This window comes from Lycorma delicatula, chromosome 13, assembly GCF_047948215.1.
Source record: "Lycorma delicatula isolate Av1 chromosome 13, ASM4794821v1, whole genome shotgun sequence".
NCBI classification, from domain to species: Eukaryota; Metazoa; Arthropoda; class Insecta; order Hemiptera; family Fulgoridae; genus Lycorma; species Lycorma delicatula.
In genome coordinates this window covers 1574947-1593172 of record NC_134467.1, presented here as the reverse complement: position 1 = coordinate 1593172, position 18226 = coordinate 1574947, and the positions used below count along the sequence as shown (strand labels likewise).

The 18226-nt window shown below is 35.8% G+C and overlaps 1 protein-coding gene across 5 annotated transcripts in view; it reads left to right on the top strand.

Annotated features, from left to right (window-relative positions):
• The window catches only part of LOC142333757 (uncharacterized), a 51119-nt gene extending 49013 nt beyond the window's left edge, over positions 1-2106 (top strand). For all 5 annotated transcript variants that reach the window (XM_075381238.1, XM_075381235.1, XM_075381237.1 and 2 more), the window contains one exon: positions 184-2106. In XM_075381238.1, coding sequence (XP_075237353.1) covers positions 184-1209 — 1026 coding nt within the window. In that variant the 3' untranslated portion in view covers positions 1210-2106. The remainder of the gene's footprint in view (positions 1-183) is intronic.
• Positions 2107-18226: the final 16120 nt, after the last annotated feature.

The following is an 18226-nucleotide window of genomic DNA, read 5'->3' as shown; positions in this document are numbered from 1 at the left end:
TTACGGCAGCTTTTTAGGTCTGTTTTATTTCTTAAAAACAACTTTACTTTATATTTCTTAGTTAGTTTTGAGAATTTCTCTTATAATTATGTATTTTTCATATTCTCTCGTAGTAGGTTGTTAGTACTGCCTAAAGTGATATTTTATTGCAAAAATTGTTCAACTGTCTTCTTTTTTTTTTAGATGCAGCTACTTCAACCAGATAAATATTTAATAAAAAAAGTACCAAACAAAATATGTTCATCACTGAATCAGAATGAAGATGAAAAAAATCAACTGAACTTAAAATTGTTGAACATTAATCATAATTGTAATAATATTAGTATACCGTATAAAAAATCAAGGTCGTATAATAGAACTGTAATTGACACTACAAAAATGAAAACACCATTATCATCATCTTCATCGCATTTTTTTATATGTGAAATATGTAAAAAACAATTCATATCGAATTGCTTATTACGAAAACATCGTAATTATTCTCATAAAGAAAAAAATAAAAAATATTTGTGTAATGTTTGTAATAAGGAATTTTCACAAACGTGTGATTTAAATGTGCATAAAAGATCACATACCGGTGAGAAACCGTACAAATGCGATATATGTGAACGCGGTTTTACAAAATCATCGACATTAACACGTCATATTCGTATTCATACCGGTGAACGTCCATATGTTTGTAATGTTTGTAATATAGGTTGTTTATCATCACACGATTTGACAATCCATATGCGCTGTCACACCGGCGAAAAACCCTTTAAATGTAAAGAATGTGAAAAAGTTTTTTCGAGATCGACTCATTTATCGTTACACATGCGTTGTCACACAAATGAAAAACCATTTCGATGTGAAATATGTGAAAAACGATTTACAAAATCGAATCATTTAAATCGTCATATGTCATTACATACTGGTATTAAACCTCATGTTTGTAATGTTTGTGATAAAGGTTTTTCGACGTTATGTGTTTTAAAACGTCATTATAATAATGTTCATTTAAAACTGAATAAAAAATTAACAAAAAATTATAATGTAGATGGTGATGATGATAATGATTTATTTAATAATTACGACTGCGATGATAATACAGATTCTAATAATTTTATCAGTGTCCATGATGTTTTAGCAGATTTAAACAGTGATAGTAATATTGGTAATGTTAATAGTGCGTCATGTAGCGATAATAATGAAAACAATGAAACTATTTAATCCTGTTGATCCATCAAAGTTAATTAATTTGTTTAGTAGCTTTTTTTTATAGTTATCAGTGTTATTAAAATTTATCTGTAAGTTTGACTTGTTTCTTCATAAAAAGACATTCTTCATAATTAGTAATCTGGTACAATGAATCAGTTTTCCTATTGATATCTCCCGATGATGCTGCTGCTTCGGTTTGTCTAAGAACATGAACCTGGAGTTTTTTTTTTAAGGAGACTTATTTCTTTGTTCATTTATGTTTCTGATATTCCTACCACCATTGTAATTGGTGTATATGTATATTTTATTTCATTTTCAGTTCACTGCAGCTGAATATTTACATTTCTTTTATTCTCTCGTGTAAAATAAATTTTCACTTATTTTTTAAACTGTATATATATATATATATATATATATATTTAAACATAGCTTCATTTAAAATAAGCCCAATTATTTTGGTAAAAATTCATAATATGAAATTAAATTTTATTCAGGTGTATGTAAACTTCTGAAAAGTAGCACAGCTATTAAAAAATTGTTAACTTTTATCATATTTTACTCTTGTAATAAGAAATTTAATTTTTTTTTTTTCTGAAAAAACTGTTGGTTCAGAGGTTCTTTCTGAAACCGATTGTTTTTAACGCTATAAAATAAGAATGTATTAAGGTAAGAAGAGTTTCCTTAAATGTTTATTTTTTTTTGGTGAATCCATTAATTTCTTGTATAATATTATCATATAAAAAACAGTAGAATTTTAGTAGAATGTTCAAAAATATTGTAAATGTATTTGTATATTTTTTTGTTAAAAATCAGTTTTTCATTTACTGGTTTTTTCTTTTTGTTAATGTATTGCTTTCTCATAAGATATCTGTTTTTTATGAACAATTAAAACAAGTAATTAATAATGAATTAAAATTATTTATTAAAAAAATCTGTTCCTGTATTTCTTTACCACAATAATGCTACAGCACTGCTCCAGTTTTCTCAGAGTATTTGGCCAGCACCGGAATAAAACTGTTTTAGCACCTGACGTATAGTCTTGACCTAGCTCCACATGACTTAGCGATAGGGGGTTCCCCCGACTGAAGAACAGACTGAAAGGAAGACATTTTACAAGCGATGATGACATCCCTAGGGTTTGGAATGATGAGTGTGCCCAAATCTCTGATAAAAAATGGCAGGATTTCTTTGAAGAATTTGAATTTATATGATGGATGTTATTTTGAAAAATTATTAAAAATAAAACATATTGCAAAACTTTATCAGCGCCTAATAATATTGAATTATTATAAAATAATGACATAACCTACTGTCATTATGATTCACAAAAAAACTCATGAAAATTAGTTAGAAAACTAAGGACAGAAAAATAATATATATTTTTATACTCTATAAAGCTATACTCTAATTCATGCACAGTAATGGTCTCTTTATGTTGTTTCTCAGCAATCAATTTTTTTGAAGTTAAGGCTGCAGATTTTCTGTCATACATATTTTGCGTTAACTTGTTTTATTCTGACATTTTTTGCGTACCGCTCTTGAATAAAATTATATTAAAAAAAAAAAACACCGAAACATAATCTCATTTAGTTTTTCAATTTTAACTTTTTCAAGTCAGAACCAAAGTAAGGGTAAATAAATTGTTCTTTTTTTAATATGATACTGATTTGATTTAATATGATACTGAAGAATGTAGTTATTTTAATTGCTCAGAATCATAACAAGGCAACCACACATCGTGTTTGATGTCTTTGAACAGACCATCCTTTTTTAAGAACAAGATTATCAGCCAATAAAGCCTTTTCAAATACCGGAAAAAATGTTCATACTTGAATAGAGCCTTAGCTTAGTAAAGCCTCATCAGCATACCATTACAAAGTGTCCTAACACTTCCCTATTAGGGAAGGTCCAAGTTTATACATGGACCTTCCCTAAGATGAAGTATTCCTGTGTGCTTCCAAAGCAAGTGACTCGCACAACTAAATCAAACCTGTTTACCTTTCCTAGTTTGATTGTAACCTCAAAGGATTTTCCGTTGAGTATATGCAATAAAGGCTCTGTAAGGTGCTTCTTACATCTTCAATAAGGCTATATTTAGATCCAACCTGTAAGCGCACATGGCTTTTATTTTTACATTATCATGGTACCGTCTGTCTGACGTGATTATGAAAAGTTAATTTAACATCATGTAGTACAGCCAAGCACTTACGGGCTTAGACTCGTCTGACTGTTAATATGGGAGTTCTGACTGGAACTTAATTCTGCTGTACCTTTCCGAAGTACATACTTCATCTCAGACGGAGGTTTGTTTATTTTTACTAGTACATTCAGTTCTCCAAAACAGTTTGCCTTATATTCTTTAACCGAGGGTATGAATTACCGTGTACTAAGATTAAACAATTTTTTACAACAGCTTGGACCATGATGCCGTCTGGGAGAAGAAGTCTTTTGAAATCGTCTGATGTTTGTTTCAGCAATAGAGAAGCAAATAGCGAGACTTGTATTGCCCCTTGTGACAAACCTTTACTTGAGGTGTAAAAAAAATTTCATTCTGTTAGGTAATATTATTAAGTATATTATCATAACTAATAAATACTAAACCCTGGTAAGCGTATTATCAGTACAGGGTGATTACAAATGATTCATTGGATTTAAAAAAAATATATATTTAAAAAAGTAGTACGCATAAAATTATGAATGATGCGTGAAAATAAACAGAAACTATACAAGTTTCAGGTTAGGTTTACAGTAGCCGCCAACATAAGCTCGGTTTCTAAAACCGCGTCAGTAGCGGCATAAGCTCGGTTTCTAAAACCGCGTCTATGTAACAGAAAGCATTCTGTGTCTTAGAGTACGAGAAATGTTTATCCGTTGTTACCGTGCAGCGTTTATTCCGGAGACAGTTTGAAACAGAACCACCAGGTCGCGAAAGCATTCTATCGACAGTTTAAAAAACTTGTCGAACCAGTTTAAGAAACTTAGCACAAACCTTGTTTGTGCAAAGGTAAAAGCACCGGACGTTCAAGCGGTTTCGAATGAAACGGTAGAGAGAGTCAGGGCGAGTTTCGTTCGTAGCCCGAAGTTACGCGCTAGTAGTGAAATCGATATTCGGCAGCCGACCGTCTGGAAGATTTTGCGAACTCGATTACAACTGAAACCGTACCGTATAAAGTTATTACAAAAGTTACGACCGAATGATCTCATCAAACGATGCAAATTTTTTAACGTCATGCAGGAAGTTAAGGAGGATGACGATCTTGCTAAACGTGTGGTGTTTAGTAACATTTCACTAGAACGGAAAGATGAATCGCCATAACCTCAGGATACGGGGTAGTAAAGAACCTAGTTCTGTAGAACGTGAACGTATTTCCACAAAACTTAATTTTTCGGCGCAATTTCTAAAACTAAGGTGTACGGACCGTTTTTGTTCTCGGAGAATACCGTGACGGGAATTCCGTACCTCGATACGATGTAGTTGTAGTCGTTTTCTCGATCGAAAGACGACTCCAATAACTTTGTATTCCAAGAAGACGGGGCTCCGCCGCACCGGCATGCTGAAGTACGAGGATTTCTGAACGAAGAACTCCCGCGCCGCTGGATCGGGCGATGCGCAGACGATGACTTGGCGCTCGTAAAATGACCCCCAGATCTCCTGATCTCACATTTTGTGATTTTTGCTTCGGGGGTACGTTAAGGACTGCGTTTACGTGCCACCGCACCCGTAACTTCGGTCGAGCTACAGGAAAACACTACAGCTGCATTTATGACCGTCAATTACATGTTAACGCGTGTGCACCCACGTGCTATCCAGTGTTCGATGCTTGTTTGGCGGTCGTGACCGCGCTTTAACATCTGCGGCGACTTACCAGGCGTTCCTGGATACTCTGTTTCCAGATTCTCCGGAGAGTGAAGCAGAAGTCGGGTGAGACATCATTCCCTAGAATTGTGTTATATCTGCTTAGGATGACACAGCAGTACCTGAGTTGTAGAGAGCTTAGACTAATGTCTGAAGAATGGGAGGAGGTCGTTGTACCCGTGCAGTGTGGGATGCCACAAGGGTCCGTTCTGAGCCCCTTACTGTAGAATGCGGTGTATGACAACCTCCTTCGAAAGGCCAGAACTGGAGCTGGTGGCCTATGCCGACGATTTCGCCGTGGTGGTGGCGGCAAAGGGTTGACGACGGCTACGGAGACAGTTGAGCAAATCAAGATCTGGTTCCAGGAGCTTTGTCTGCGGCTGGCGGTTAATAAAACCGAAATTATACTGATGGCAGGAAGGCGGCGCTTTCGCCAGTTCTCAGTTGGAGCGGATGGTGTGGAGATTATTCCCAGGGATGGAGCTAAGTACCTCGGAGTATGGCTCCATAAGTGTCGAAGATATGCCTACCGTGTGCAACAAGTGGTTATGAAGCAGAGCGGATTTCCTCGGCGCTGGTTACGCTTATGGCCAACGTCGGGGGTCCCAGAACCTCCAGGCGTCGACAGTGGAGTCGGCCATGTTATATGCAGTGCCAGTATGAGTGGAGGCTTTTAGGATCCGAAGAAACACTTAGAGGTTAAATAGCGTGTACAGGAAGTTGGCGTTAAGGGTGGCACAACTGTACAGAACGGTCTCCCTTGATACGGAACTAGTGGGTGATACTAGGTGGCTGGAGGAGAAACCTCAGGAAGATTTGGACTCACCGGAGGATGTCATGCGGTTGTTGCTACCTTCCGGTGAGAACTGGAACATGTGTGCTTAATTATTCCGAGGATTACTTCGGCAAAAATTAGTTGAAGAAGAACACGTGGACGCGGAACTGTCGTGGAAGAACACGACAGTGAAATTGTCGGATGGGGACGGTGATGGGGCATCAGCTCTCGGTGGTGGATGGCGGTGGTAGTGCCCTTGCATTGTCTTCATCGATGGCTCCCGGGGGACGCGACCTTGCCGTCTGGCGTCGGCATCACTGTCAGAAGTTACGTATATAGTGTGTGTATATATATTTTTGTAAATAGAGTGTGAATGGTGAATGAGAGGTGTAAATATTTCTATGAATGGAGGTGTGCCTGTGACGTGCATAGTGATGAGGTTATGCCATCGGCGACAATCCCAGCATCACATTGCGTGTGTGGTTTTTTAGCGGGTACCACTGCAGTAGGCGATAAACGATTCAAACGATCGTCGCATCGCCATCCGGTTAGGCGTATCGAAAGAACGAGCAGGACACATTACTGCACGGCTGAACTGCCGTAAAATTTATTAGCGGTGGGTGCCGTGCAAACTCTTGCGTTGTAGAAATTTGAATCTGTTTCATTCCTTCATACTGTCCACATTTGGCGCCCGCGATTATCACTTCTTTCCTCGGTTAAAGAAAGATATTAAGGCTATTCGTTTCACTACGGATAATGAAGTGAAGGACGCGGTGAGGTCACAGATCGAAGAAAGACCGTCAGCATTCTTCATCGATGGAATGAGAGAACCGGTTCACCGTAGGGAAAAATGTAGCTGTAAACGGTGACTACGTGGAATAATAAATGCAAGTTATAATATAGTACTTTTATATCGATCTCTTTTCATTCGCGAGTTATAAGCTACTAGGCGTTACATTTCACCCGCTCATTTTTATTTTTTATGACTTAAGTAACTGTTCATTTTAGCAAAGAAAATTATTTTTCTGCGCATTCATAATAAACGTTTTTAATTATCTAAAGGTAGGTCTACACGATCCATACTTACTTATGGCCTCCAAAGGATGATCTGATAGCCAATTTTTGTATCTTGAAAACCTTTTTGAAGAAGCCCCGACGCTGATATTATACTTCACGCGGGAATAAACGCAAGCATAATGAATATTTAATAACGATGACAAACTATTAGTAGATGCTTAAAAGCAAAAGAGAACGTTTTGATTTTGTCGCAAACGAAATCGATTCCATCATCCGAAGAGAACTTTCAATCTAATAAGAAACTAAGAAAATTTCGCTTTTCGGGAGGCAGAAATCCTGTAAGATAGATCGCATGACCGGTCCGTTTTGAAACTTGAAATTTTTGTCCTAATTTTTTTCTTTAATTTCAATTCGTTATTTAAGTAAGATTCAAACCCTTAAGTCCCAGATTTATTACTCCAGCCGTTCTTAATTTTCGTCTTTAAAATATTAAAACTTAATCTCTGAAAGTAGCGTAGACTGGACATAATATTAAAAAAATAAGAAACGTTCATCGAAATATAAATTCCACCGCGAGATAAATGTAATACAACTCGGGCCGGGTTATCTGCAACCGTCGAAAAATCGCATACGAGGTAAAAAAAACTAAACCTACGATTCAAAACAAAAAAAATTAAATTAAGAAAAGAGGTCTAATATAAATTCGAGTAACCGTACTTAAACTAAAAATCCTGGAAATAATCTAATCGATATGGAGATTTTACAAAACGTTGTGTGATTAAACCGAAATAGAAATAAGTTGAAAATAAAATGTTATTCCCTTAAAAGAATGAAACTAAAAAAAAAAAACAAAGATCAGTCCCTGGGGTTTTGTTTAATGGTGTAAAACCGGCCGATGCATAATACCGCAACGATAATCTTCCGAGCGCAACTTGGCGGCCGCTCTTGAAGTTTATTTGCTCTTACGGATTAATTACACTATTGATATTACAGAGTTTTTTTATTTATATGTGCTTTTGCCCTAATTAATTATTTCGATTAAATTTATTCTTATCAAAGATCGTATAACATTAATTATTTATTAATCACTAGTCGACAAAAAAATATTTTTTCGTATATCTGGAATCATACGTGGTGACTTTAATTAATTTTGGGGTGCTAAATTCAAGACTGTTATCAGACTTAGTGTAATACGTAACGTTGTTTTAGGTACGTACGATATTTACCGATAAATGAATATCGCTATGAAATTCATATGTTTAAAAACATTATTATATATAAGTATTCGTTTAATATTTGTTTGAATCGACTAAATTTTTATTTATTCAAACGCAGATAAATTGAAATACATTAATGCAATTTACAATAACAGTTTCTAAAAGTCTAAGTCGGTATGATTTTACCGCTTTCAATTAATGATAAATGCTTTACGTTTTATCCCCGTCCACAAAGTTGTGCATCAATGGCCAGTCCTTTACTTGGTAATGACTTTTCGTGTCACGACTGTCCGAAAGACAAACAAAACAACAATATTTTGTAAAACCCCCTTTTGAGAAGTAACACGACAGCTTTCAGATCGCTGTCGCATATGCTCTTTTTATTTTATCGCTTCTAATATCTATGCCGTAATTTCATACGTTTCTCTCATGCGACTGCTTGAGCTAATGAAATATACGGCTGTTTTATCATTTTGCAAGGTAACTGCTTTCACAGTAACTTTAGAGACGTCATTTTGGAATACACCGAATTCAAGCTCTTTCATCAGGCCATCGACATCAATACAAACGCACAGTGTATTTTTATTACTAAAACAAGTTTAAAGAGTTTTATTTCGCGTTCTAAACGTAGACCTTTTGTTTTTTCCGCTAAAAGATTCCACTGTTACAGTCTAGACCCCCAGAAGTTCAGCTCGCTGTTCCGATAGCTTTAAATCGTTAAGCTCGTGTTGTTGAATTAAACGAGATTTCTCATCAAATACAAGAAGAAAGTCTTCGGCATCCTGTACATCATCCTCTTCATTATCCAGATCGTTCTTCTGGTAATGTCGGATTAGATCGTAGTACAGGTAACTACTACCTTTCCGTGTGGTACCGGCTTTACAACCGAAGATATATGTACATGTTTTATGAATTTTCTATTTTTGAATTAAAATCCAGATATATTTCTCATACAAAAGTAGCACTCTGTGAAGCGGTCCGTAGGTTCACGCTAAACCATCGGCGCAACAAACGGCACGGCTCGTCGTTTCCCTTTCTCGACCATTCGGTTACAATTACCGAGCAACATATGCGAATAACATGAGGCGAGGCCCACTGATTTTATCTTGTCTCCGAGTGTACTATCGAAATAAAATTTATAAACCGTTTTTATCGATTCAGAAAAGTCTTTCTTTGAGATTTAGGAGTAAATTTACCACAGAAATAACGAAAATTGTCCGGATGCTTTGAACATCCACGAACCTTTGCAGAAGCCATGTCGTAGCAAATAAAAACGAAAAAAAATCGATTTTTTTTTTTTTCTTATAAATAACGATGAAAATATAGCAAAACACACAGTATAGACAAGTGAAGCTAGAACGAATAAGATTTCAGGCTCTGTAGTAGGCGACAAACGATGTCATCATGTTTTTACGTGTCTGCTTCTCGTGATACAGTGTACATATTTATTTTCTTTATTAACCACGAATGCATATCGTAAAAATACAGAAGCTATTCTTAATTGTCACCGGTAGTCGATCAAAATGAATCTATTATAAAAGCGTTTTACAAATTTACGATTTACGTAAAACCTTTACGCGGTAACACAATTTCAATAGCATTTTTGAAATCGGCACCCAAATTACAGCGAGAAAAGTAGTGTAAAATGTTAGATACAAATATTGCACCGACTAGTGTAATCGGTTATTATTTATTTGTTAGTTATACGTATTAATTTAGTAATTATCGTAAAATTATTTTGCAATGATTTAACGCGTAATGAATCCGTTCTCAAAGAGGCTCTTGAGTGCTGCCGTTTGTACCTCGGATGATTTTTACGCGTTCATAAGAAATATCGAGGGTGGTATTAAAAAAATTAAACGATCGCACTTTATTAAATATTCTATGACCCGCAAGGGAAAACTCAATTAATACGACAAGATTAATTTAAACTAAAAATAAAAATTGAATTTCGAGAAACCATTTAGAGAAATTATTTCAAAACGATACCCGATAATAAGCACAATAAAAAAGGCTACTTATAAATGATATTAATAAATATAACGCTATTGCTTTTTATCTTTTTTTTAAAAAACATAATGGAAATATCCAACAAATGAAACCGTAAACAACAGGTTTATTTGTAGTGTATTATAAGTCGCTTACATAGTAATATTATTTATAGTGTGCGGATCGCATAAATGAAAATTTACTATCGCTTTTTACAATCCCTACCTTCCCGCTTACTCCCCAACCGTTTATTTAATTCTACTCGTCTTGAAAAAAAATTGAATTAAAAGTCAATGACGCAATACAATTACGTGTGCGTTCTAGAAAAAAACAGCCAATGTAAACAAAATATTACGCGGATAAAGATATAGAAACCGTATATTTTGTTACACAATATGTAAAAGGTGAAAAGATTTAGAGCGGGAGGGTAAACGAGTAGGTGGAAAAGATAGGGGAAATATTTAAAAGGCTTCTAATTTGTTTTTGTTGTGTTTTTTTAACGGCAAATTATTTCTAGGAATAACATCATTCGTAATGAGGATAAAGTAAAGCGCAAATATTGTATCGGTAAGTTTTATCGACGATTATCGTTTAATTACGAATGAAAATAAATTCGATTTTAATTTTACGACGGGTACAGTTTCTTATTTATCCCTGAAAATGACAGAATAGTATTAAAACGAACGAAGACTAGCGGAGTCAAATTATTTTTTAATTTATTTATTTTTTGGAAAATGTTTTCTCGTTTATATGTTTGACGTAATAAGTTTGCTCGTAGTAAAGTTTGTAGACGCGAAGTTATAACCTCCATTACTCAGAACGGCAAATTGTTCTTTGAACCTTCACTGTGTACGTCATATCTAACGTTAAAAATAGAAACGCGCGAGGAAAAACTCGAGCTAATAAGGAAAAAGGTTTGCTGAACTCTGCGATACTGAAGGAGAAAAAACACAATAATCGAAACGTTATTGCATATAAGAAGAATATGTGTTAGAAGAGAGTGGTCGAACTAAAGTTGACGACCCACATCCTACGCGAGCGGGTGCGTTGACATATTAGACACGCACTAAACAGGACGTTTCCGGTCGTCCTGTTTAAACTAAATCGTCAATTTATTATTTCGTAAACCGTCGTCGTCCACGTGGATATTTGTAGAAACGGTCTTTAGTTTTACTACGATTTTAATCGTAACTAGAAAACATCATGAACGCTTTTCGTTTTGTTTTAGACCGATCTGAAAGCGTTCATTCTGCACGCGTGAAAGTATTGAAATAAAAGATAAATTTGTCCGTTATAGCTTTTTTTGCCGGTTCGGTCGATAACGTCGGAATCAACTTTATTTAAATTCTCCGGTGAAATTTATTTTAACTGCGATCGAAAAACCGTTTATTGTAATCGAAAAAAATTATGTCGACGAATTCGCTAAACTACGCCAAAGTTTTAACAAAATAGCGTTCCGGTTCGCACAAAGCTAAATATCAACTCGTAAATAACCGATATAAATAAAATACGAGTTTTATTCTTTAACTCGTATTAAAGATATTCTAGATCGATTTATTAAACCGAAAAAATATTTATTTGAATTACCTTTTTAACGGAAACTATCAGAAAATGCAGTTAATTACTTGAATGACATTACCTTGACAAAGACTTTTGAATAAAAATTTGTTTTACGTTTGAAGAACTGTTCCGTATAACCGTGAGTTATTCCTTCTGGATCTTACTGTTTTTGGAAAATATTAATTTTAAAAAAATTAAAACGGTAAGTCGAATACTAAAATAAATGAATTTTAATCGAAGGATAATAACTTTAATGAAAATACGTAAAAGTTTTTAGCGTAAAAGATATAGGTAAGAGATATTCAAAATTATATATTTGAACATCTGCCTCTTCCTAGACGCGGAGTGCGGCAGATCGATTCGTAACCGATTAGCAGCTAAATACGTTAATTTGCGTAAACGATCTAAACTGTACGTAATTTATTGAACTAAACCTTTTACGGCAGGATGTATTTTTTTTAATTTCCTTAAAATAAAAAAAGATATTAAAAAAGTATTAAGTAAATTAAACCCCGTTCAAGGTACAGCGTATTTTCTAAATATATTTTCCCGTCTTCCCGCCGACTTCTTAAAAAATTTACCTTATATATCTCTAAAGCGACTACAGATAGGCGTGTAAAAAATATACCCATCGGTCATGAGGGTAGGGTAAAGTTGCAGTCCTTCCGTATGATTTCAGATGCGTCAAATAAATAGATCGAATCACACATGCACATATAAAGCAACTTATACGGAACGACCGACTGATTGACCTTCATCAACAAAAATGACTCAAGATAAATCGATTAAAATTTTTATACGTGTTTATCTTACGGTGTAAGTGCACGCTAAGAAAGGATTTTTTTTTTAATTCCGAGTTTAAAGGGTTAGAATGGATTTTGAGTTTCTTTTAATTTCTCGGTAATAAATGAAGATATCCGCTTGATTTTTGGCGTGTGTAATTTTCATTTAAATTTCTAAAAACCGATTTTTAGATTTTTTGAAATTTAACCTTAAAAGGAGTAAAGAAAGGTAATAAAAATTTGGACAAAGATCGCAAATTTTCCCCGTCCCCGACTGTATTAAACGAGATATTCGCTAGATCGAGGCTTGCAAATACTCTTCAGATAAATAACTAAAAACCATTTTCGGGTATTTTTTTAATTTCGATTATTTAAGGAGTGTGACGGTGTACGGCGTGCGGCTCGACCAACACAGCTACTATTACTGCATGAGTGACGCGACTGGCTGCGCCTCCCTCCGGTTATAAAAAAATTTTTAATTAAAAAAAACGATTACGGTTACTTCTTACTGGTGTTTTTCCGGTAACGCTAAGAACAGGGGAAAAATACATTTTTAATTGTACCGTTTTTAAAGCACGGAATACCGATTATAATTAATATTTTTAAGATTAAAACCGACTGTTTTGAAACCTACATTCTTAGAATGCTCAAAGTTTCGGGTACAGTACTGACCGAACTGTTGCTCTGAAGAAATTACAATACGACGATGTTTCTTATAAATTGAACAGGCTTTAATATTTATTTATCGTTATTATTCTCATAAGCCCGCAAAGTTTCGTTCTCGGTCCCCTACTGAGGAGCCTGGTCTTCGACGGATTTCTGGAACCGACATTCCCAGAAGGGGTCACGAGGTCCAGGCTTTCGCCAATGACTGTTTCCTTTTAGTTCGTGACAATTCACGATTACAACCGGAAGAAAGAGCGCAGGCTACCTAATCGGCTGTCGGGCCGATAGACTATACTTTAGAATAGTTTTTAGTCTACTCTAGACGACACTTTGGTATACGGTGTACCAAAGTGTCGTCAAAAGTATGACCGATCACGCGGCGGGTAATTGTGTTTAGCGGTGAATGTTCGAGCGGCCATATGGAAATTGCGAAGAGGTACGGAGGCCGAGGTATTTGGGATGCGGTTCGAGCCGGACCTGTACCGGAGCGGAACGGCGATCGCAATGCATCGGATCTAAATTTCGAACAGTCGCCGTCTCCCGGTTGTGGAGGAGGCTTCAGAGCTTCGCGATGGAATCGTGGCAACAAGAATGGCACGTTACGATTAAGGGAAGGTCCTTGTATAAATTTATATAATACAGGGGTACGCCTCTAGTTGATTTTTAAGTGCGACGGGAGCCCGGGTGCTTACCAACACTGTGAATTTAAAACAATATCTGCACAGGTTCCGCCTGGAAACGGATGAGCTGTGTGTTTACGGGGAGATCCAGTCGTACGAACATATGATGTTCGACTGCCCCGCTCTTGGGGAAGCCAGAACTCGGACCGCCCTGGAACTTACAGGTTAAGGAGAAAATTGGCCGCTCGCAAACGGCGAGTAAATTTGTTGTTAGCCGCATTGTCGGGCCGTGTAGGAGTTCCTCGGTGCAGTTGCGTTGTTTGACCGGCATCGGTAATTTGTAACAATACCGCACTGCTGCAGGAGGCTATCTTCGAGAAATGGCTAGCCATCAGCCGATAGCTCTAAGCGCTGTCAGTGGTGGACAGGTACTTGCCGGTTTTAGCTGCCTAGACGTGGCAGCGAATTGCTGTCTTTGACGAAGTAAATTTTATATTTATGACAGTCATATATTATAGTGATGACGGGGTGCGCCTACCCGATTTAGTTAAATATACGGCTAGTAAACGGCCGGACACAAAGCAAGCGGTGTATTGTACCGTGCTTATACCGTTCTCGCTATTAGGTTAGCTATAGAAGGTAGGTAGGAGACCGGTCGCATAAACTGTTTGAGGTACAGTAACCCTTCGTGGCAGTCATGCGGTCTTATGCTTTAGTGCAACCGTATACTGTACAGATGCTGTATATAATATCCTGTACAGTAATATGAAATACTTACAGTATTTCTACATACTGTAAGCGTTTACGAAATGTAATTAACAAAAAAAAAAAATTGATATTTATCTAGAAATTTAATCGATTATTTCATTTAAATTTAATGCGACTACATCCTTTACTTCCTGGATTCTGCATTAAGCTCTTGAGCGGATGGATAATGTTATGGTAGCTATAAATAAAAACATTCAAGAGAAATTCTTCATCGTTAACGTAAGAATAATATTTACGCCGCGATTTGTTATATCAGAAATATCTAGCGTTAACCGGTGTTATCTTAGTTTCTTTTGCGAAAACTAATTATTCCATTTCACGAATTATTGTAATTAACATTTGTGTATTACGTATAAATGAAGTGTTAATCTGACGATTTAAAACGACGAATATCATTAAACCTACGATTTACCGATTCATCGGGTTCATATTAATCCCTTAATTAATTGATACTATTCTAAATTGTGTTGTTTTTTTTTTTTTGTGGAAGATTTATAAGATTTCCTTCGTGGTGGATGTGTTCCTGTCATTAAGAATTCGGCCTTTATACCGGTTCCAAATTTCATACCGTTCGATGAACAATTTATATCGAATCGCTCTTTTGTAGCTTGTTCATCGTCTATCTGTGTCAAATCGTTTTCCCCGATTGTTTCTGGATCGAACCTTTTCTTCCGCCGTATAAAAATGTTTAAACTTTTGTAGATTTTTGCGATTTGAAATGCGATCCTTCTTTTTGTTTTCGTACGCTTGAACGCGGTACGTTAAAAGATAAACGGGGTGAATTAAATAATCGGTGAAAGAGCGATGCTAAAGCCGTGTCAGGAATGAAATCGAAGACCGGCAAATACCGATAAGATGATCGTTGTACCGAATCGATGACGAATTTAAAAACATTTTTGAACTCTTTCTAAAAAAATGTTCGTCTATAACATGAATTTACTTTATTTTTTCAAGCGTCCAGGGATTCTACCTACAGCCGTAGCGGAACCGGTTGTATCTTGTAAAATATTTGCAGGGTTTCTTCCTTATTTTCTTATCGAGGATCACATTATTGAGCGATTCGTAATACTTTGATACTTTTTTGAAATTAAAATAAGAGCTTTGTTTATTTATCTCGATTTATAGGAGGCGTTAGATATAATTTCAAGAAAAAAAAATTAAAGTAGATGAGTCATATGTGTGGTCCGACCTAACTTCTCATAATCTTATAATATTTTGTTAATAAACCGGCCGCCTATCATTTTTCAGAAGTAAAAAAGAAAAACCGCACGCTGTTTTCCTAAGCGGAAATTCAAAATATTAATTATTCATTGATATTTTATTCGTAAAATATACAAACGCAGATCAATAAACAGACGAAAAAACAGGAAATAAATAATGATAAAACCGAAGTAAATTATTTTATAAAATAAATTATAGAAATAAAACAAATAATAAAATTATTATCGCATGAATCTAGCGATATAAAAATTGTTATAAGAAATTATGTCTAATATAAATCGTTCTGCCCTAGTTTAACGTACACTTATACATGTGCACGCGTGTACGCATCAATCTGTGTATGCTAATTGATATATTATTTACGTTCTGCGGTATATCGCTAAAGATGATAGAAACTTATTCAAAAGATCAAAAGTCGGATTACCTGCCGGTGATGAATCAAAGAAACTACTTTAGATATTTGTTGACTTTTTAAAAATCTTAAAACGATTTGATTATTGATTTAATTCCGTTTTTTCTCGTCGATTAATGCATCGATTTAATAACAAAATGACAACAACCGGACATAATTTCTTCCTAATTTTTTCTTCTGTATTTGTATATGGATAGGAAACGCGGTCCGTGCTGAAGAATTACAAGAATAGTTTACCGGCCTCAATAAAATATTTAAGCCGAGTTACGAAGAAATTGAGACGATGCAGAATTCAAAATGCAACAGTGAGCGAAGAGTCGGGATATAAAAGATCGGAAGAAAAAAAAGCGACTCCAAAGTTACGATCTCTAAATAAGAACGAACGACTGCAGAAAGCAACGGAATATATATTTGAGGTAACGTCAGAAGGTAATAAAAGACAATGGAGACGGACAGTAAAGCGGGGATGTATATCGGAGAAGTAGCTACCGAGGGAGAAAAGACATGGAATTAAGACGAAAGAGAGAAAAGGTTGTAGGAATCGATCGGACAAACGATGTTAGGAAGCTTATCTAGCCGGTTATGCGTGTTCATATGTTAAGTGCTACAACCGGTCATATGGTGCGGTCTACAACCGCAGCGGTTGTAGAATACCTGACACGAGTCGCTCTCAAAACTGGATGTGTATGTCGGATTCGATGCCAGACTTCTAGAGAAAAATGCGAAACGAAATGGTTTCCGTTGAATCAAATATACTTTTCCGTATCAGCACATTAAACCCGCCAAAATTGAGATGATATTAAGCCCTACATGTTATTCTAATATTTTGTTCTGTTCGCTATACAGTGACCAGCTGTATAATGAACATCACGAATCTCAGAGAAAGCTACTACTCTTGTCGGTGCTTGTTATACCTCGGTTGCTTTACGTATATCACAGCAAAAATAAAGACTTAGAAAGATATTGTAAATCGGGTGTAGACATAAATATAGACTATTTTTACAATAAGTTTCCAGTCGATGAGGCTAATTATTACACCAGTCATCTACACGACTTTCGATCCGGTGTTTTATAAAGCACGTTTTACGAAAATTCAATTAAAAATGCTCTATCGCGTCATGATTTTGAGTTCTCTTACTTTAATATCTCTATTATATCATTTTTTACGCATAATGAAACGATTTGTTATATTATGCTTTAAACGTGAATGATAAATAAAAGATGCATCAAATATAAGACATCATCCCATCCTGGGAAGACAAGGTAAACAACGGGCACCGCATATAACGTGTATTAGGTGTTACGTTAAGTCCAAGCGGTGGTTACTAGGGAAAGATTAGCGTTTCCCTTTCGCTTTATCTTATGGTTTGGGGCGAACCAGCAAATCATGACGACTGCTACTTCCGTTTAACAAATGACATCGGTTTTTCTTCAAAAAATAATAGTAATACTGTGTACACAAATGTTCCATCGGCTTTGAGAACAGTCGCTCGTGGATACTATTTACCTATTCAGACAGCCATCTCCCCTTTCCAGGCAGAAAATTTGAAATTCTGAAAGGATCGATCTGAAAATATTGCGGCGGCACAAGCTTCAAGAGACGATAATTTCATATCAGAAAAATCATTTAACGAACCGCATCTCATTTCACAAGTGGAACTTAACGATTTCGTTCGCGAGTTGAATTTATTAAAACGGCAAGCAGAAACTCTAGGTTCACGCTTAAATAACTGGAATTTATTGACTAAGGATACCAAAATTTCACAGGTTAGAAACATCGATAAAGGCTCGATGAAATATTTCAATATGAAACCTCTGCAGTGTTCCTGTTACGATATAGAAGGTTTGATGTCTGATCTGGGTATCGCTTATAATGCTGACGATCGGCGGTTATTCATCGATTCGTTAAAAAACCTTAAAAGCAGTGTTACTACATCGTTCAAACAAGAATCCTTCTAAGCCGGTAGCGCATGCTGTCGGAACGAAAGAGATATGTGAAAGTACGTCGACGATTTTGAAAGTCGTTAATTACGATGCTCACTTAAGGCGAATCTGTAATGACCTCAATGTTATTTGTCTTCATCTCAGTCTGCAAGGCCGCTTTACAAAATCAGCTGTTTCTTACGTTTGCGGGACAGTCGTGTAT